This window comes from Caenorhabditis briggsae (assembly GCF_000004555.2).
Source record: "Caenorhabditis briggsae complete genome, chrX, whole genome shotgun sequence".
In the NCBI taxonomy this organism is placed as follows: domain Eukaryota; kingdom Metazoa; phylum Nematoda; class Chromadorea; order Rhabditida; family Rhabditidae; genus Caenorhabditis; species Caenorhabditis briggsae.
In genome coordinates this window covers 6,369,216-6,391,342 of record NC_013491.2, presented here as the reverse complement: position 1 = coordinate 6,391,342, position 22,127 = coordinate 6,369,216, and the positions used below count along the sequence as shown (strand labels likewise).

Here is a 22,127-nt window from a genome sequence, read left to right as displayed (position 1 = left end):
GAATAATATTATCTTAACATTTAATTTTTTTATCTAGAATCTACAGTAACCCTAATAATGATGGGTTTCAAAAATATGTTCAAAAATGAAAACGAACCAAAACTTTTGGTCAACAACTGCCATTCAAACTTTTTTCAAGTACCTTGATCGGAAACCAACAAGTTCTTCTTCCAACCAACCATTATTTCTTACCTAGAGGACCCGATTTCAATTTTCGTTTCGCTTCGTTATTCCTTTTTCCTTTCTTCATCCTTCTTTTCGTCATTCCATCTTATTTTTTCCACTTTTTGGAAAATTTGTGCGCTATTTTACCTCTTTTGGATCCACACTCTTTTTTTTTTCGTTCACCCTGTACACGCCGCTTTCGTTTCGGTATTGTTTGTAGGCGAAAACGTCAGCCACCCCTATGTCTGGTCTGTTCCGCGCCTCCCCGACAGGAAAATGTTGCTGTTTTTATCCGAAAATTTTTTCTCACCCCTCTATCTCTCCCCTAGGATATGTCCATTCTGGGGAAAAGGAAAAGAAAGAAAAACGCACTTCCATAAAAAAATCGTCTAAAATATATACAGTTCTTGCGCACTTACGATTTGTGATGCTTCTCACGCATCACCCTTTTCAACGAATTCCCATTCTCTACTGGCATTTTTCTTATCATTATCTTATCATCAGCTTCCTACTTCTCACTATTTTTTCTCACTTACTGTTCCCTACCCTCAATTTTTTCATCTTCACTCCAACAACAAGTTTCTGTCTTAATGTCCTTTTTCTTTTCACCCAAGAAGGAAATAAGAAGAGAAGTGAATGTTTAGAAGAAGGCCATGAAATTCATTCTCTTTTTGTGTTTGGCGTTTCGAAAATGTTGCAAAAAGGGATGCGAGGAACACGCGCATGGGGCTTGGGGCACAAAGAAAAAAAGGAAGAAAGAGAAGAACCAATTCAATTTGAACTGAACTTTTTTTTTTCGACCATGACTAAATACGGCCACACAACAAAGATAAACATCATAGTTGTGGTAATTCTCCAAATGTAATTCTCGAAACTTTTTCTGCCATTGACCCCCTATACTTTTTTCTATGTCATCTTTTTCTGATTTTTCAGCTACAAATGACCTTGCTTGATGTTTGTAAATATATTTTGACTGGAAATTCCAAACTATGCGACGCGTGCGTATGATGAGAAGTGATAAAAGTACAAGTTTTGCAATATTGATACCGAATTCCACTTCTTCGAAGTTTTGACCTTGAAATAGTTTTCAAAAAACCAGAAATTGCTAAGTTTTTGAATTACCGTATCTTTTGGGTCCGTTTTGAATTTTCTTTACCAATTTTTCAAATTGAAGAAATATGAAAATCGTCAAAAACTTAGCAAATGGACAAATAATATTTGAAATAGGCTTAAAAGATACCGTAGTTTGCTCTTGCGCCTTTAAAAAATTAACAAGATCTCTCAACTTTGTTTCATCCAGCGATAATAATGATATCGCTAATATACAAAAAAAAAACGATAGAAAGGAAAACAGACATTAAAAAACCAATATGAAAGTGACATAGTACACAAAAAGTCATCTGATTCTATTGATTTTTGAACTACTTTTTTGAACTACCTGGGTTTCGATTTCGAAATTTCTTTTTCTACTTTTACTTTTCCAGACCTTTTTGTTATTATATTTCTAAAGAATTTTCAAAGTTTCAAAAATCCGATTTAAATAAAATTTGAGAAAAAAAAAGAAATTTGCGTATCATGACGCACACATAATTTATAAAGATCGCCCGGATTAAAGATTTCGCCTCCCTCTTTTTCCCGAATAAATTAACGATCAAACAACACAATTTTTCTAGTTTTTTGCATATACTAGTTTGCTGGAAGGGTGGTCAGGACCATGAAAAAAGAAAAAAGACAATAAAACAAAAAGGGCTATGCATTCATTGGGACAGAAAGAAAATTGGGAAGAAAGGAAGGAAAATAATTTTCATTCATAGGTTATTATTCAGGAAATAAAGGGAGGTCATTGGCAACTCAAATTGAGAAAAGAACACAATTTAAAAACTCAAAGATGAAGAAGAAGAAGGGCAGAGTTTTATCAATGGAAAATTTCTTTTCGGGGGTCTCCTTCTTCACTAGTGCAAACTCATTTTTTTTCACTTCTCCTCATGTTTGCACTTACTCATTTCCCATGCCCTCTTGTGTTGCTCGTATATATTTCGAATCATCCACGTTTCCAGTATACTCTTCTACTAGTTATTTCCTTGTTGTCTTTATTTATGTGGCTCTTAGAGCACACCAAATTTTTAGCACACTTTTATTTGATAGATGCTCCATCTTATTCCAAAGACCTCTATTCCTCTGCCCTTCGAAACACTTTTTCTGTCCATTTTTCAAAAAAAAAAGAATCCCCATGGGACTATTGTTTGGTTTACTTACTCCAAGATTTCCAAGTTAATTCTCTATTTTGTTACCAAAAATATATCCTCCCCCGTAAAGGTCAGAAAACTTTCTTAAAATTGAATTTCAAAAAAAAATGAAGAGGTAAACGAAACGCTCCGAGAAAGCCAAGAACCGAACGCTGCACTGTTTATTCAGTGCTCGATAAATGTTCGCCAGTGCACAAGGTTCTCGTTTTTCGCCGTTTCGCTTCTCCTCCGTTTCTCCTATCTTGCTCAATTCTTTGGCTCCGCCACTGTTTGTGTGTTCCGATCTTTCAGTCTTTTTCGAAAAACCCCTTACTGTATTCGGCAAACTAACTTTCGCAGCATTTCTTATCGCATTTTGTTGTCCTATTGTTTCGTAAATAGTACTTCTTGTGCACCACACACACACACACACACCCAAATATAGTTGGCGTTATTTCCTGACTCTTCTTTTTTTGCTGGCTCACTTCTTCGCCTCTTGCAACATACCCCCCATATTGCTCCTTCTCTCCCACATTTTTTCTCGAAATTCCCTGCGTCTCATTTTCTTGTCTCCCCCTTGCGTCGGCGGGTCCCGTTTTGTCCGGGGAGCCCTCCTAGGGATTTTGCTTTTTTTCTGGATGTTGCATCCGTTTTCATTTTCTGTGTGACCTTTTGGAAATCGCTCTCATGTTTTCTTCTTGTTCTAGTTTGTTGTTTTTTGAGTGTCTTCCGAAATTCAGAATTTTTTTCAGATTTTTGGAATTTTTTAGAATCTTCAGCTTATTTTCATCGTTTCAATAATATTCATATTCTTAAAAATTCAAATAATTTATCGAATTTAATTTTTAAATGTTTTTTCCTCAAATTCTTAATAATTTAAGTTTCACCTGCATAAAACTTTCCTGAATTTCAAAAAGTACATTTTCTGATTTATAAACTTTTTTCTTATAATATCGCTGTATGAAAAAAAGTTTGACAACGGATATCTCGTCGAATTATTATTAAAAGCAAAGAAGCAAACTACGGTATTCTATGACTCTATTTTAAATATTTTTCTCCTATTTTTATTTTATTTTTTGACGACTTTTGTCATTAAAAAAAATAATTTTGAATTGTTTCATTCATTTATTCCAATTTAAATTTTTTTGAAATTGTCGAAAATTAAGAAAATAGTAAAATAGGTTACGGTAGTTTGCTCATGCTTCTTTAAAAATTTAAAAAGACATCCGCTCTTTACCATTTTTTTGACAACGATCATATTTTCTTTTCGACAAATTTTTTCTAATTTTCAACTTTTTTCCATTATCCATTCACCTCAATTTTTCCATTTTATCAACTCTGATCCTTTACCTAGTATTTCATGTTTCAACACTCCTAACTCAATCAAATCATGGTCATTTCTAATATTTCTTAATATTTTCTATAACCAAATCAAATGTTGCCTTCTTTGACTCTTTATACACATCTCCTATTCCACTTAGAGTTTATTTATTCAGTGTTATTTCTTATTTTCCTTTTTTTCACATTTTTAGATGTATGTATCCTCATCTCCAATTCTACTAGGGACCTCCTCCCATTTCCCTTTTCAATAGGTATATGTTGCTTCATCTATTTTTGCATGGAGGACCTTTTCACAATTATTCATCTTCCACCCTCTGCTCTCAAGGATGCCAAACCAGAATTCAACTCAATTTTCTTTGGCTCCTCCCTCTTTTTTCTGTCTTTTCTCATATCTATTTCAAATCCACTTCAATTTTTCGCACCTCAGAAAATATCCTCCTCCTTCCGTTCCCTTTTGCTGGGTCCTGGCACCGACATGATTATACGAACGTTTTTCGGAAATCAGAAGTGCCTTGGCACTAATCCGCAATTTTGTAGGCAGGATTTTAGTATATATATTTTGAGAGCTAAGGGGGAACTGAACCAGAGTTCAGTCGCCGGCGCCAAGAGTGATAATCAGCCAAGCGGATGAAAGGCGTGTTAAATAGAAATGCACTTTTATAAAGTTTAGTTTCAGAGTGTTAATCTTCTGCAATGTCTGAGCCATGGCTGTTGGTTTCTATGTATGCAAGGTTGCGCTGTCTGATCCTTTTAATTCTTGGGTGTTCTTGTTTGATCTCTTATTTTTACATTTGATTTTCTTTCTCAAAAACCATTTTCTCAAAATTTCAAAAAAATCGAAGGAAAAACTTTAAATTAAAAAAAATTTTGAAAAATGTGTCAAATCTGGCATTTCTAATACTGAGGATACTGAACTTTAAAAAATTGTCTAGATCAGGAATGTCTGGAATGATCTTTTCAAGGTTTTTCGGAATATTCTGATTTTTAAAAATGTGGAATTTTGGAATATGGGAAAATTCCGATTTTGATGTTTTCGGAATATTGGAAAATTCCGATTTTGAAGCATCTCGATTTTTGGAAAATTCGGAAGTTTCTGATTTCAATAATTTCAGAATTGCGGAATCTTGGAAAATTCTGATTTTGAAAAATTTGGAATTCTGGAATATTGGAAAATTGCGAATTTGAAGTTTTCGGAATTCCGGAAATCTGGGGAATTTTGAAAGTTGAAATTTAAACGGACGAATTCCACTTTTCCATCACATAATCGCCAAAAACTCGTGAAAATTGACAGACACATGTTGACAGTGCAAAAAATATCAAAAATAGTTTTGTTCTAGACCCGCAAGCAAACACCTTTGGCATACCGTAGTCCAAAAGTCTCTAATTCTGGAAAAAACAGCTTTGAATAAATTCGATAGGAGTTTTAATCCGAGAAAATTTTTTGGAAATATTCCGACCGAAATTCATTTCGAATTTTTTTCTCGGAATTATTCCGCTCCGAAAATGATAGAAATTTTATGAATTTTTGGAATTTCGAATTCCGTTCCGAACTCTTCTGGTCTAGATAGGCTTCCCTTAACATAGTTAGAACTTTCCATCAAACTATGAGTCGAGTTTCCCTTGTTAATAGTACTTTCTTTCAACACTAATAACTTTCTCGAGAAGATTCTTTCCTTCTAAATCCATCCGAGCCAATTGCTTTCCTTTTTTCCATCCTTTTCATTTTTCTTCTGCCGCTTCTTCCCCTCATCCAATGATTTTTTTAGCACTTTACGAAGTGCACGTGTGTCACGACGGAAGGAGAAACAATTTTTTTTTCTCCTCCTCTTCCAACGATTCTTGGGACCACTAAGCTCTTTCGCTTGCTAGGTTTCATCATAGAGAGCACAAGTGAAAAGAATTCCTCAAGATAAAACGGGAGAAAATTATCAATACGACAAAATTTGAGAGTCCGTTCCCTATCTTCTCTCTCACTTATCCTGAATGCTCCATCTCATCCCATTCCACTTTTCTTCACTTTCTTCTATCTCTTTTTATCTTTTACTCATTGTCTTTTTTTCTCTCTTCGCTGCACAAACATCTTTTATTATTTTTGTTTCTTACAAGAGGAGAAAAAGATAACACTGACCTCGACCAGGAACAATAGTACTTTTTTGGCTTTTAGTTGGAAAGTTTTTGACGATAAAAAGTTATTTTTCTCAAGAAGTACGGTACATAAAATGTGAGAAGTTTCAGAAAATAACGATACCGCTCCGTTCTCGCTTTTTCTTATCTGTTCTCTTTGATTACTTTCACTTTCTTCTTTTACTCTCACCCTGTGCCTGCAAAAGGAGATATACTTTTCCATTAACATCACATTATATTAGGTCATTATCACTATCATCAATATTCGAGCGCCAGATATCGGAATTCAAAAAATTTCAAATTCAAAAAACTAATTTGGTTTTCCTATCACAATACCTTTCTATTTTTTGTTCTTCCTTCTCAACCTTACTGAATAAAATTTTTCAGCGCACACTCCGGCGCAATTGGCGCCATTTAAATGGGCACAAATGGAGGAGTCATTGCGGCACAGTCGATGGAAATTGAAACAAATGAGAATCCGGAGAAGGTCGCTGAGCCCGTCGTTAGACGAAAACGTGTGACTCGCAGGGTAAGTTGGAGAAATTTTTAGAATTTTTTTCATTGTAGTTATCATCACGAGTCATTGAAAGTTCAAGTTACTGTAAAACCTGTACTAGAAGAGCCGGCCCTTATAGTGTTTCAAGGTACCTCCAGAGGGCCCTTCTAAAACAGGATCCCTTCAATTGGAGTGAGCCCTTTTAATACAGGTTTTCGGTATATCATGAACAGTATCAGTGAAAAAGATACCCGAAAAGGTTTTTTCAGTCGATTTTTGGTTATCTTAGCTATTTTCAGGGGTCTGGAGCTCGGCTGTTTAATTTTCAATCACTTTGAAAATGTCGGACGGTGTTAAACAGACCTGGATTGAATTTTTGGAGTTGATAGCATTTTTGAAAAATCCTAATTTCAGCTATTCGTAGATTTCTGAAAGACACCCTTTTTGAAAGACACCCTGTTTGGCCCTTTTTTGTACTAAAAACGGGAAAAATGTGTCTTTCAGAAATCTGCCAATGCCTGAAAAACTAGGAACGCTCCGAAAATTCTGTGAAGATAAAATTTCAATCTAGGCTTGTTTTACACTTTCTCCAATTTTTAATGTAATCGGAAACGTGAGAGCCGAGGTCCAGACTCTGGAAAATGGTAAAACAGCCACAATTGACTGAAAAATACTTTTAACTTATCGACCTTATTGACCGGTACTGTACCGTTCCTCGTTATTCCAAATTAACGTCTTAACAAAATGTTCAAAAATTACAAATCCTAAACTAGAAAAAATCTCCCCGGGTTACTGTAGATCTGAATCACTCAAAAATCTGGGGTAAAGCGTTTGAGTCTCGAAAGGGTAGTAGATACTATCGTCATTGGCAGGCAGGGATTCTGTAGGCAACGAATTTTCAAGTCACGAAAATCCCATAAAATTAATTGAGTTTAATTGGGCGGTAATTAGGCAGTAATTAGTCACATGCCTTCAAACTAATTAGCGCAAATTGGCAAAGATACCGTATACCTAAATTCTTGAACTATGACTTCAGAACTTTGCCCGCCATCTTCCGAGTATATGTTCAGTGATATAAAAAAAGAAATCATTCCTGGCCCAGTATCCAAGGGTACATCGAAAAAGGGTACATCGAGTTCTTCGGGTACATTGGTTCCAAGGGTACATTGGATTGTTCGGTACATGTAGGTGGACAAAAAAAGTAAATAAATATTTTTATACATACAATTTTGCTTTCTGCTCAAAATTATAGACTTAGGCTAAAACGCCTTACAGTCTAAGATCCCATGTACCCTCAGCACCAATGTACCCTAAGAACTCGATGTACCCTCGATGTACCCTCGATGTACCCTTTTTCGATGTACCCTTGGATCGTGGGCCATCATTCATATATATTCAGTGTCTTATCAACAGTGTGTAACCCGTACCTCCGCGTTAGGGGTGACAGCGCCACACAGATACATATAAACGTCTTCAACGCCAATATTTTTCTCTCTTTGCATTTTTCTCTGCCAATAGTGCATTCAGGGGGAGTTGCGAAAACTGTTCAAACCCTGCCTCCCTACGCACGGGGGCGAATCAGCGACGGCTATCTTAACCGGGGGGCAGCGCCGAGATGAAGTAAATCAGATCATTGCAACAACACCACTCCCCCTCAAAAACGTACACGCATTCGCAACCTACTCGACCGCTACTAGTACCTTGTTGCGTCCCTTGGTGCCATGTATACTAATTTATTGGGTCATTTCCACCATATTCATCATCCGACGCCAAAGTATTATCATCATACGCCATTCGAGACTCCGGTTCACACCCCGATTTCTACCAATCCCAACACCCCTTTGGCATTCATCCCATTCGGTCCAGCTACCCCAATCTACCTCGATAGTCCAGACAGTTACGTTGAAATTGAGAAAACTGATGAAGAAGTTAAAAAGGAGTCTAGAAAAGTATCAAAACCTCATTTAAAACTAATAATGCTTATTTTTCAGCGCCACCGAAGGATACACAGCAAAAATAACTGTTTGACACCACCAAACAGCGATGACGACGTTAGTTTGTTATTATTTTTTCTCAACCAGGTTAGACAATTACAATTACCGCTCTACCCAGGTCCGAAATGCACTATCATTATTGTAGATTTTTTTTGTGATTGGTTTTTATGTGTTTGTGTAAATTCTCGTAATCCCTAGGTGTTGATTCTTGCTCGGATCTTCATTTCTCATTTTCCGAACCATTTGTCCCCTCCGAGCAGTGCAATAAACTCACGCCATTCTTCCAAAACGCCCGCGAGAGCAAGAGTCCGTAGTTTTGAAAAATTGAAGATAGAAGGAGCACAGAACTGATGTTCTATGAGATGGGGTTTCAACTTTTTTCTTCCTCCGGGGGGTCGACAAAAACGTACAACAACAAGTTGATAACAGTTGGGCTACTGTGTCCAAACTGCAACTAATCTTCATTCACACTCTAAATTGCCAGAGGTCATCTCGATTCGCCTTTCCTTCTGGAGTAGAAGTAGTAATGTCAGAGAGAAAAAAAACTATTTTTCAGCGGGTCATTCATCTTATTTGGTTGCGAACTAGTGAAGGAAGGTTCTAATCGACTACCCTAACGCCATAAAGTGAAAGTACTGACAAAGGTCGTTCAAAATTGAGATGAAAAATCGTTCTGAGATGATGTTGGGCAACTAATAGGGAATTTCGACTACCCAATAAGGAAACAAACAACTCTACACGACCTAAATTTTATGGAAATCTATCTTTATTGAGATGGTTCATCTGAAAAGGTCGACTTTGAGAGATCGATTATCATTTTGCAACACGGGGAGGAATGTCTTATCAATCAACAAGGTTACGGTACCTGTTTTTTGATTGGTTTGAGACTATCCGTGCAAAGTTCCTAATTAGGAAGTGCTCACCCTTTTAAGGTAACTCACTTCCTATTCGATCCGTTCCAAGGTCAAACGGTCTTCCACATAAAAACACATCCCACATAGATAGAGAAAAGTTTTTTCTCTCTGTGTCGTTCGGCCCCGATTTTTTAAGTGTGTGCGTTCCATATTACCGCAAAAACTTCGGACGCCACGGACAACGCCCTCCCACCTCCTCCCTCTCGCCATTTGAAGTTACTAAACAACAACATAAATACAATGAAGTACTCCTGCTAATTTTATTATTGAAAAAGAATGAAGAATCTAGAAACGATGACGCTCGAAGCGAATGTGGCCGCACTCTCCAAGTTTATGACATTCGATAAAATGCTTGCAGCATTGCGGGTAAGTTAATCAGGGAAGAACAGCTAAAAGGAATTTGTAGGGAGGGATTGAATAAAAAATTGAATTAGGAAAAGTGGAGGAACAACTTTTTTCCTCGTTTTTTAATGATGCTCTCAGAGAGCTCACATGCACTCCTAAAATTTTCAGTTTTAAGGAAGTCTTAGATTTCTTCCATTTCTCTCTTGTATTGTCTAGAGAATAGTTCCAAATGAGTTGCTTTGATTGATTTCACCATTTTGAGCTAGCTCCAAAAGTTTCTATTCTTGCCAAACTTTTTTCTAGAGCGATTTTCAATTCCTAGACTTGATAAGTTAAGATTACTGAACTAACTCTCGAATCCAAATTTCTTCTGCTTTTGTTCTACCGTAATCTTTGTACATTTAGAACCAACTTTAAAATTATATGGTAATGCCAAATTCCTTCTTTGAATAGTTTTTGATTTCTTCACTGTCATATTACCGTAAACATTTCAATAGAAGGCCACCCTGTACTAGCTCGATTATCTCGATTCTTATAAGAGAAATCAAAAGTTTGTCAACAGACAAAAGGTTGGTGATATTATGATAAACATTTTATCAGTTGACAAGCTTTTCATATTCCTCATAGAAATTGAGATAATTGAGGTCAAACATACATTCTTGCTTCAGATTACTGCACCAACTCTCAAACCCAATGTTTTGTTTTTCTTGTACTACCGTAATCCTTGTACTACTTCTTGGAATTGACGTTGAATATTTTCGACAAATAAGGGGGGTCGATTCGAACGTTGTTTGCCTCGACCTACATATAGGTTATTGTAAGTAGCGCGCGAGGCCTTTTCCAGTTTTCGGAACATCGAACAGAGATTGAGAGAGAGAAGGAAAAAATACAGGAACTCTATTCGGAAAAATGTTGCGATCGACCTTGTTTTTCCCTATTCTTCTTCCTATTCTTCTTCTTCTCTTTTCGCATCCATCGCGTTTTTGTTGTCGCGGTGGCGCCGGCGCCGTCGCAATCTGAACCAAATCGACGCGGGCCCTGGGGGTGGCGGGCCGAAACTATGCGTTCTTAACGCGCGAACGTGACGACAAACCGTATTCGACGACGACAACGGTGGCGACGTCGTCGAAAGGTACTTGAGAACGAGAATAAAGTTGAAAAATGGGGGGAAAGAAGAAGAAGAAGAAAAAGAAGAGAAGAAGAAAAACGGAGGTGACCGCAGGTTCCATCACCCCCAGGTCCGCCGCGCCCTTCATCTTTCGAGACAATCTTAAGACACATACAGCCCGAAGTGTATATCGTTCTGGTTTTTGTCTTCAATTTTGAAATTGATGATCTCAGGGCAAATTGGAACGACGTTTCTTCTTACTGGGGGTCGAGTGATGGAGAAGGAGTGTGTGTGTGGGCAATATATAGACAACTTACAAGTATATCACAAGAAATGTCATGTTAAATAAGAATTCGGGGAGAACTACAGTACTATCACTGTCAAAAAGGACTTCATCTAAATTTGAAGGAAAACACTCACATGATGCATATCAGCTCGCTTGGGATTCCATCAGACAAGACACTCAGCAGCAGTTGAAATTCTAGACATTGTCTGAAAATTTTATATGATTTTTGGAACATTAAAGATTAACTAGTCGGAGAGTTTGAGTTTTGTGAACGCTAGAAATCCATTTTTCATCTAAATTAGCAAAAAACCCCACTTTCATGGCTACCGTATTTCCATTTATGAAAGCTCACCTAAACCGTGAATTTCGAGCTCAATTATCTAAATTCCTGTGAAAGATACGAAAAAGTTGTCAACTGATAAAATGTTGGTAATATTATAATGACTATCTTATCAGTTGAGAAATTTTGATATCTTGTGCAGGAATGGAGATAACTGAGCTCGAAGTGGACAATACGGATGAACTGCTTTTTTTTTTTTGAAAAAAAATGGAATTGGAACTAATAATAATTGGCTGTGCTCCGCTTTTTCTTATTAGAAAGTTTCAAAACAAAATATTGACTTTCGGGGTTAGTGTAAGCTAGAGAAAGTCGATTTAGTGAAAAAAAAATATTCAAGATAGAGAAAACTGAGTTTACAACTTTGAACTGATTGAAAAATAGACTACAATGAGTTTTAAAACTCGTCCGAATTACTGTAGCTTTCTAGAAAATGTAGCCAGATATTTTTCAGACAAAAGTTAGTAAAATCTCAACTTAGAACTGTATCTAGTTTTTACGAACTGTCCAAATCGTTTTCAAAATGAAATGAGAGTCTTTTCTCCGAATCAAAAAAATTGGCGAAACCCTCCTATCAAATTTCTCCCGATCATCAAGATTCAAACGAGAAACGACTACCGTACCCCTCCAAAGACCTCCACAGAGAAAAAAGGCTGTCCTTTTGTTGCGAGATGAGATAAAGCTTTCTTCTAAAGGAATGTGTATAACCTTGAGAGAACGCTTATCAAACATTCCTTTGAAAATGAGACTTTAGCTAGTTGTTAGCGTCATTTCTATAGGACTTTTTTCTTCTTCCCCTTTTCCAGTCTAACGAGTCTGAAATTGGAAATTCACACCTTTTTTTGTGTTCCCCCTCTCTTTTTATCAATTTTGATGTCAACAACAGTGCTCCAAACGTCATCTGTTTTTTTGAGAACTTTTAGATTTTAGAAACCATAAGCTTCATGTCACTTCCGTAGCTTCACAGAAAGTTAAGATCCATTAAGCTCATCTGAAAGAGAAAAAAACCTCATTGGATTTTCCGTGAAATCCACTCTCGAACATGTTCCCACTGGCTGAGTCTAATCATATCAGACAGCTCTTGTTATTTTCTCTTTTTTTCTCATGAAAAGCTTACAAGTCACACTTTACATTTGGACTCTTACTTTCAGAACCAGAGAAACCAGATTTGAGCATTGCGTGTTTGGCAATAATTTTTTTTCAATTGTTCCTCTTGTACATATAACATTGCTCCATTTAATTGTCCCGGCGCTTAATTTTAATTAGATCTTCTATGGTCTCTAAAAACAGAGACATAAAAAGGGCGGGTGCGCGCACCGTAATTAAAACAGTGCTCAAACGAGAATGTGTCTACCAAAAATTCTATGCCCAGTTTTTAGTTTTTCAAAGAAGAAATTGAGCGGAAATTGAAAATTTCTAGTCCTGAAGTTCCTGATTTCCTATTTTCCTCCCCCCCCCCCTCTCGCATAGTGAGAGCCATATTTTCTTTTAACATAAATTTTTATCTTGTTTAGTATACTAGCTTTCGATATCTCAAAACTCAAATGACCTCTAATCATGCGTTTCTTATCAAAAGTTCTAGAAAAAAATTTAACGCATTGAATGTCGTCCACCTATTCGAAAAGTCTAGACATTTTCAGTGTTCTGATTTTTGATAAGCTATCTTCCTTCTTTGCGTAACAGGTGTGACTTCCTTGTGTAGCTCTGGAATCCTTTTTGTGCCTCTCAAGATTTTGAAAAAAAAAATGTTGAGCATTGAATGTAGGGAAACGAACATATCTGAAGCGTCTTTTTCAATTTTTTTCCCCGATTATTTTGAAATCGATTTTTCTTTTCTATACAAAAATAAATTGCGATAACGCCCAAAAATCATTTTTCAAAAAAGGAAAAATAATTAGGTGTGATTTCGAGAGAAGTGCATTCATCGTCTCTTTTTCTTTTGATGTTCGCGCTGCAAAAAATATCTTCTCTCAAGTTTTTTTTTCGAACAATTTGACAAATCGCAACTTATCGGCAGATAGTTTTCTCCATTTTTTGTCCCCTATACAATTATTATTACGATTGTCTGTCTGTATCAATGTTTTCCTCTCGAAAATATTGTTTCTAATAAGCTGCAATAAAAAAGGCGGAGCCTTCTTCTCAAAATTCGCAACATATACCATAACACTGACTTTCTCAAATAAATGTTTATTATCAAAATTTTTGAAAAACAAACCGTGAGTATTTTGCTCATTTTTTGATGCATTTTTTTAAAGTCCACTCGATCACATTCTCAGAAAAAATTTGGTTCTAGACATGAGATGCAGCAGCTCGTAGCCAGCAATTAGTTTTTGCTCGCATCGACTGGGGAATTTTCTTTTTTATGGATCAAACCACACAGCATCAGTGATGTGTTAGCCCTGGCCAGGGTGGTATTTTTGCAGCGAAATGTTTTTTGTCTACAGACGTCAGTGAGATATTTGAGATGTCATTAAGACCACTTGAATCTTTTAATGTGATAATTTTCTTTGAGAAATTTTAGGAATCATACGATTTGCAGTTTCTTAGAATAGGATTTTTTGAATTTCTTATTTCAAGTCGAATAATGGTAATGGCTAGCATTAACTTTAAGTCTAGCCTGAATTTCAAGTCTAGTTTTAAAAACAACCGTATTTCCTAGAATACCCAAACCGTTAACTTTGAACTCAATTATCTCGGTTCCAGTAATAGATATTAAACATTTTTCAGCCAATAAACTATTTGTCATAAAATCATCAACATTTTTTCAATTGACAAATTTTTGAAGTCTCTTACGAGAATCGAGATAATTGAGCTTAAAGTAGGAGATATTTATGAGGTTCTATAAACTACTTTTGGCTTTTAAAAAACCTACAGTAATTCATTCCAAGTTGGAATTTCCAATTAGAAAAAAATGCATCATAAGAAGAACTTCTTTCTCTGAGCTCATAGGTAGAGTATTGAATCATTTTCCGTTCCGCTGCCCATTTCCTATTTCCCCTCTCTCGTCTTTCTACTCTTGAAACTTTGCCCTCATCCATTCTCATTTTCCGTTTCTTCAGCCAAACCACCAGCCTCTCTGAAACCCACAATACAAAAATAAAATCAAGCTATGTATTCGCCTCAGTGCGGAGGATCGTCGAACTACACCGGAGACTATTTGGACGATTTTTATAGCCCTGAAGCGCGAAACTCAAGTTTTTTGGATAGCTATGAGGATGGAGCATGGGTTGATGAAGCTGAGAAAGAAGCGTTTTATGCGAATATTCAAGCAATGTTTGGAACTCGACCTGCAAGACAAAGTACACCGTCAGCTACATCGCTGAGTAGATCCGTATCTCTTACCCCAAGTTCTGAGCAGGATGAGCTTGCTATTGTCACACAGAATAGCTCTTCTCCGCCTTCATTACCTGTGCCTTCATTTTTGAAGCAAGAAGTAATTTCACCAACTTCATCGGAGCAGGTGAATCCCTGGGAGACCTCAAAACCAATGGAGCAGAACAATTTCCCCAGTTATCAACCTTTCAAATTTGACTCTCGGGATGGAATGTACACGCCGTCCATGCTCTCGCCACCCCCAATGATTACTAACCAGCAGCAATGTGACTATAATCAGTATAATGACCACAAACCGTTTAACGATGGACCATCGTTCGTTGGAATGGACAGCTACGATCTAATGCAGGTTGATAGCTCGTACATGTTTGTAAGTCCATTTTTTTTCTATGTGTTCGGAAGTGAAGTGGAAAAATAGAGGTGGTAACTCTATAGACATTGAATAATTCAATAGAAGCACTAGTGAAAAACAAGGTTGAAAAAAAGTGGAAAAACATGACGATACAGTAGAAAAAGAAGACCAAAAATCATGAAGTGACCTCTTCAAAAACTTTCTGTTGTGTGTTGGGTGATGATGATGTTGAAATATTTTTCAACGTGTCTGAAAATTTCAAAAATCGGTTCCTGGTACTCGGCTTAGCAAAATAAATGTTCGGTCCTTAGAAAACAAGCAAGAAAGGAATTTCCGGTAAAGAGCTGCAAAACGATTCCATGGAATTGACTGCCATGTACAAAAACGGCTAATAAAATATACAAAAATTTCCTTTGTAGTTGACTTTTGGCCTTTTTCAGGATTCAGAAGCTAGGTCGATCACCTAAAATTTTTGGAGGGTGTAAGACAAACCTGTAAGACCTAGAATGTAAGACCTATATTGAAAATTCTGTTTTCACAGAATTTTTTGAAAATCCCTTAAGTTTTAGTTATTTGTCAATTTCTGAAAGACATCCTCTTTTCGGTGGTTTTGGTGGAAAGTGAAAAAACAGGTTTCTCCCAGGAATTGGCAAATAGCTGAAAAACTAGGATTTTTTTTAATTCTGAAAATGCAAATTTTTCAATCAGGTTCTGTTTTACACCCTCCAGAATTTTCAAAGTGATCGGAAACTTGGCAGTCGAGCTCCAGGCTCTTGAAAATGCCGAAAATTAACTCAAAATATGCTTTTGAATATGTCATAATGACAGGAACTATAGTTACTGACTGATTTTCTCAAAGGAAACTTCCCATATTGCAACTATTCTACATTTTCCAATAGAATTCCAAGGTTAACCAACTCGACAGTTGATAAGACATTATCTCTTTTTCTAACACTTTGTTCCTCTTCTAAGGCCTCCCCGTTCTTATTCTATTGTTCTTGTAGTTGTCCGCGCGCCCGCGCCACTACTACTTATCTTCAAGAACTAAATCCCGAGGAGATACACTCACCTTAAGGAAGCGGATAGAGGGGAGGGAAAGATCTCAAAACCGCGATAGAATTGGAATTGTTGAACGTTGTTCTACTTTTCGGTCGTTCATTACCTCTAGCGTAACATCACACATATTTAGAGAGGGAGAAGACGTTTGGTGGTTTTGAGACGACACAAATTTTATAGCGTACAACACCCCCAATACAACTAAAAGTTTCGGTTTTTTTTCTGTAGAAAAAATAGTTTCCTTTTTTTCAACCACTGACTTTAGCCTCTGTCTGAAAATGAGAGAACATGCGTGTGTTCGTGTTTTGTTTTGTTTTTATCCGCTCCCATTTTTTTTCAACTTGACACACCTGTTTTTTTGTTCGCTTCCTCTTTGCCAGCCCCACTTAATTTGCACTCAATACCCCCGGCGACGTGTTCAACCTTGAAAATTGCGAAAAAAAAACAGAGTGTTAGTTCCATCCCAATTTTTTTGGTTTTTTCTTTTTTTTTCTAGAAGCGTTCCAAGATAAAATCTGTTTAGCTCAAAACCACCGCCCCTCTAATTTAGTTGATGAACAACAACAGTACTCATGAAGATGAGTAGTCTGGCTCAATTTCCTAAAAAGCCTAGTCAGACCGGTCGTTAAAATTTTGTTACTTCCGATCCGATCCTCCCACTTAGCAATAACGAACTTTCACTTTTGGGATTCAGCTTTGCTCATTCTTCTGAATTGAAACTCATTCTTGTAAATTTGTTTTCTAAAAAATTTGCTAAAATTTTGAATTTCCTAAAAATGTTCAATTTTCATACAGTACTGGTCAATAAGTTGTGCAAAACCGTATTTTTAAAGGTGTCTTTTTGTATTTTTTGACTATTTTCAGTAATCTGGAGCTCGCCGGTCAAGTTTCCAGTTACCTTAAAAACCTGGGAAATTGTAAAACAGATCAAAGTCTGGAACTTTGCATTCATTTTGCCCTGAAAACGTGAAAAATATATCTTTTAGAAATCAACAAATATCTGAAAAATTAGGGAATTTCAAAAAAAAAATTTTTTAATTTTGCAAAATTTTTAATCTAGGTCTATTTCACTCATTCACAAAATTTCGAAGATTTTGCAAATTAAGAGCCGAGCCCCTGATTTTTGAAAATGATCAAAATGACCGAAAATCACTGTATATGTTTCAATTTTCAACTTTCAAAACACAAAAGTTACTATCTTCTCTCTTCCTGGTAGTCGTTGTTTTTTTTTCTCTCTCCTTCAAACCTGGGGCTTGCTGTCGTTATCACTAAGTACTTGTTTTTATCATTCGACATTTTTTGTCCTGTCGAAATTATGTCTCTAAATTTTTCCTTGGAATTTCCATCTAAAGAATCTACCTCTTTTCATATAGAGCAAAAATAGTCATTGCTTGTTTTTGTGCTCTGCACCACATTCGTATTCTTAGCCTTAATTCTCATGTTATATCGTAGCTCAATCATTCCGAATTCATGGAATATAAATACCAAGCCAAGTTTGTTTTTTCTTGGGTCTAGGCAAACCGCCTGGTTACGATTCTATACTTCTAAGATCAGCATAAACCTTGAAACAATTCCTTAGAGAAAGTAGAAAAAATTTCCACGTCATCTGTTTTGTTCCCCCATTTCGCTGATGGACTAGAGTTCCAGAGACTGAGTCATCCTTTCCGAGCACTCCTACTAACGAATTCAGGCAAAAAAAAGAGACATATAGTCTAGAAAAGTAGTACTAGAAGAAGACGTTGTTGTTGTTCTAGTCGTTCGTTTTTGGTAGAGGGAACGCTCCCATCGTCGAGTGTGCCAATCAAAAGAAACCCTCGTCCCCCCACCCCGCCACCCTATCTGAAAACAGCAGCACTGACAAAAAGCTCACGTCGAGCACAGCACTCCTCGAGACGAACGACGAAGACGACAGAAGATGGAGAAAAGAGGACGATGGGGGGGGGGGGGGGGGATGCTGAAAACGAAAACAACCTCGCAAAATAGTCCGCTGGTTCAGTTCCGCAACCATGACATACACAGCAAGGGCCCCTCTTGCTCCTTAGACTTCTTTTGTGACACAAAAACAGCAACAGACGTCAGTTGACCTGAAGAACAGACCTCCAGACGCGAGCAAGGCTCATCACTTTGATCCTGGTGTAGCTCCCTCGATCCTTTCAATCCTTGAGAAATCTTTTGTTCTTTTCTATATTTCAAGAAGTTTTTGAGAATCATTTTAAGAGTTCTGGCTGTTTTGAAAAGTCCAGATAGTTCGAAATTATTTCAAGGTTACTGTAGTTAATGTTTTCAATCTTGAAAATAACTTTGTTTTCAAAAATGTCCTTAAAGTGCATCTGAAACTTCTCAAAATCTTTCAAATCCCAACTATTTGACTTGTCCTCCAGTACCGGTTGTGATGTTCTGAGTTAACCAAAGTTGCGAACACTGGCGGCTGAAAAAAAGAGAGAAATACGACGAGTATTTTTTTTCCTTCTCCCCCCTCCGAAGCTACCAGTCCAATAGTATGACTGCGTTCTCTACTATCCATGCAGTCCCTTCGACTGTTTTTGCCGTGTGTGCACTGCCGTCCGTCGTTCGTTGTTGATGTTTTTCGTCCACGGCACTCGTCTCCCTTCGGAGCTTGTCTACTGCCGCCCAGTTCTTTTTTTACTTTTTGTATGTCTTGTCGACCTCGAAGTTCACACGATCTAGTGACCCCCATAAGTGGAGCTGTGGGAACTGTATGGATACCTGAAATGGGGGTCGATCGGTTCGGTAAAGAGAGGAGAAGCTGATAGGATATACTGTAGGCCATTCTGGCAGATTCTAGATCAGTAATTTGATACGGAACACTGATAATTGATATCCAGTGCACTTCTAGCGTAAGACTACCTAGCTGGAACTGTGAATACAAACTTTTATCTAGAATTCTTAGCTTTTAAAATCTAAAATTTCCAGTATAGCCAACCTATAGAACATTTCTGAAATTTCCTAGAATCACCCTAAACGCTCTAATCTAATGGGCACACAACTTTTAATCTTGAACCAATTTATCTCGGTTCCTATTAAAGATATGAAAACGTTGTCAACTGATATATTGTTCATCAGAATATCACAAATATACTGGTCATTAATTCATAATTGATATATCTAATAGGAGCCGAAAATATTGGTCTTAACCTTGACAGTTCAGGGGCCCTTCTATCGCAGGTTTTACGATATTCAGATGCAAGTTTTTCAGTCTTTTAGTCACTTTGAAATAGTTTTCCATTCAAATGCTTATTCAATTAAAACAAACCTAATTTAAAACTGAATGACGACAATTTTTGTATTACTGTGAAAGGAATGATTTTGGTATTTGGACCATATACCAAGTAGTATACTTTTTCCATAAACAATACCTTATTTGTCACTATAGCATCTTTCCTTATTAGTGTAATGTCTGCTACAAAACAGAAAAATAACCAAATTTAACACCTACACCAACCGCTAATAAGAAAGCAAAAAAAAACTCTATATGAAAAAAATGAGACTCAATTTCCACTCACCTTGTTTTTCAAAATTTTCGCTGATTTCTTTCACTGTGCTCTCGGCTGAGTGAGAGCTATCCAGTTTTTTTGTTCTCATTCTTTCTCTTTTTTTCGATGGAAAGTTAGGGCGAGCACCTACAGTAGTACTTTAACAGGACGATTGTTTACCGTTGTTCTCTTTCGCCACCTACAGTGCGCTGAGGCGTGTACTTCCAGTCTTGTTTTTCCAATTTGGCAACGTCTTCTTCATTATTTTTTCTGTCTTTTTTAATTCAATGTTTCATCTTTTTTTTCTATGATCCTGGTTCCTCCTTCCTTAGTTTAGACAAGTATCCCAATATCCAGACCAGTAGCTTCTGAGAAATTTCTTGCCTAAAAATCGTCAAAAGCAGTGTTAATTATTTTCTTTATTTTTCAAGCTGCTCTTTCTTCTGAGACAGGATATTCGGCTGAGATTAATTTTTTCTTCTTCATCCTTTTCGCGAACGGATGGCAAAATATGAAAAATATTCGCCATTTCCTTGACTTCGGTACCACTATACTTCCCTCGTCACATGAGCTTTTGCCGGATTTTCAGAGAAAGCTCTGAAAAACATGAAAAGCTAGGACACGCCTCTTCGGAGTCGGAAATTTATTTTTTTTGAGGATACAAGGTCTCTCGGAGAACATTACTTCTGAAGATTATTCTGGAATATTTGTTGTATAGAAGAATTGTCGTTCCATATGAAGCCACTTGTTAATATTTGTCGTTTTCTAGAAGCTCATAACTTTTTTACTAGCATAGTGTCGTTGTTTTATTATTACGAAATTCTGTTTTTTTGGATCTTGATACTGTACTTATATCATCCTTTCTAAATTGCAGAGTGCAAGTTTGATTACTGTGTTGTTTTTTGAAAAAGACCCAAATTGTAATTTTTGTCTCTTTTCTTCATTTCATTCTAAAAAATTTCATTCCAAGTTTGTTAAAAGTTCAAAAAAAAGGCCCGCACAGTGTAAAACACGTCCATTTTTTACCGTATACTTTGTTTTTGCTGCACGCAAAGTGAATCGGGGGGCAAGATTAGAAAGCGAGAGTCGCTCGCGAAATAGTAGTAGTCTCGATGATGGCGACGATGCGACAGCAGGAGAGGAAAAAAACTGGGCGGTACTTTTGTCCCAACGTCCAGAGCTGACACTGGCCAATCGGAGTGCGGGTGTCTCTCGTTCTCTATCCTCAGCCACCGCTGAAAAAAATTCTAGACAGGGTCGCAAAAAAACTGACTGAAGAAAAAAAAGGGAACGTGGACTGGACGAGAGTACGAACCACCAGCGATTATAGCCCCCGGGGCCCCATGTCGGGGCTGAAAAACAGCCAAAAAGAACTATGGAAAAAGAGACATACTGACGAATTCTGTCGTTTTTTTTTCTGTTGGTAGAGAAAAAAAGACGTTGGCCCTAACAAAAAAATAGAACTGGTGACCAACCAAGTTTCAACTTTGAGACTCTCCTCACCTCATTAATCGTCGTAAAGAAAATTCAAAAACACCCATCATTGTTACAATCGATTGTACTTCCTTATCTTATTAATAGGACTATTCACTTTTTTGTTTTTTTTTCAGTCAGAAAAGTTTCAAATTGCTTACGTCATAACTAGTTTACTATAGTACAGTGTCGTTAGAGTATATTTCCATTTTTTTTTGTCAACGAATAAGAAATTTTCAGATTTGATAAAATAAAAGTTCTGATAAAATAATCCAGTTCACTGAAAACTATTTTGCAATAGTTTTTTTTTCTAAAATATCGTTTTCTGGAAAATTCAGTTTTTGAAGTTTTTAGTTTTCGAAATTCAAGGTTTTTTTTTCGCTCCAATGAACAATTCGAATGTTGTTGAAACACCGTAAATCTGGACATTTCAAAGCTTCAGATATCGATTTTTTGCTAAATTTCGATCAAAATTTTGAAACCTATCAATCAAGCCCAAAAATCGAAAAGCCCTTTCTCTATAGAAATTTCAGTTTCTCCTAACTACATGAAATTCCCATTTTTCAGAAGAGAACGTTGACTTTCCCTCTATTTATATTAAAAATCACAATATCTCATTTCGAAACTGTCATCTCTGGATATCGACCATTCGCATTTTCTAATTTATCAAAGTTCTTTTACAAAATTTGAACTATCAGTCAAGCTCAAAAATCGAGTATACTTTCTGAATGTTTCTACTCCAGAAAAAAAGAATCCAAGTAGCATGTGCCTTTAAGTAAATATTTTGACAGTTCTGTTCTCGCATCAAAATGTAAACAGCATGTCCGGGATGTGCCATTGAATAAACTTTTTGAAGAAAAGAGCACCGTCCTTGTCTATAATTTATTCATGAAATTTCCGACTGCCAATTATCCCAGACCTACAGTTTTTGAACAGTTTTATCAGTTTTGTTTTTCGGTTTTTCTAGCCATGCACTTATCGATAGCACCCTCCACGTTTCTTTTTGATGTACTTTCCCAAAAAGTGCTTTTGGCCAATTTTCCGTGGGTAACAGCTCCTTCATGCCCGCTTGATTCCACCACAG

At 36.7% G+C, this 22,127-nt stretch overlaps 1 protein-coding gene across 1 annotated transcript in view; it reads left to right on the top strand.

The window, feature by feature from the left end:
• Nucleotides 1-6,273: 6,273 nt before the first annotated feature.
• The window catches only part of Cbr-daf-12, a gene marked incomplete at both ends in the record, with an annotated part of 23,717 nt that continues 7,863 nt past the window's right edge, over nucleotides 6,274-22,127 (top strand). Inside the window, 2 exons of the mRNA XM_002644099.1 lie at nucleotides 6,274-6,384; nucleotides 8,343-8,402. Coding sequence (XP_002644145.1) covers nucleotides 6,274-6,384; nucleotides 8,343-8,402 — 171 coding nt within the window. The remainder of the gene's footprint in view (nucleotides 6,385-8,342; nucleotides 8,403-22,127) is intronic.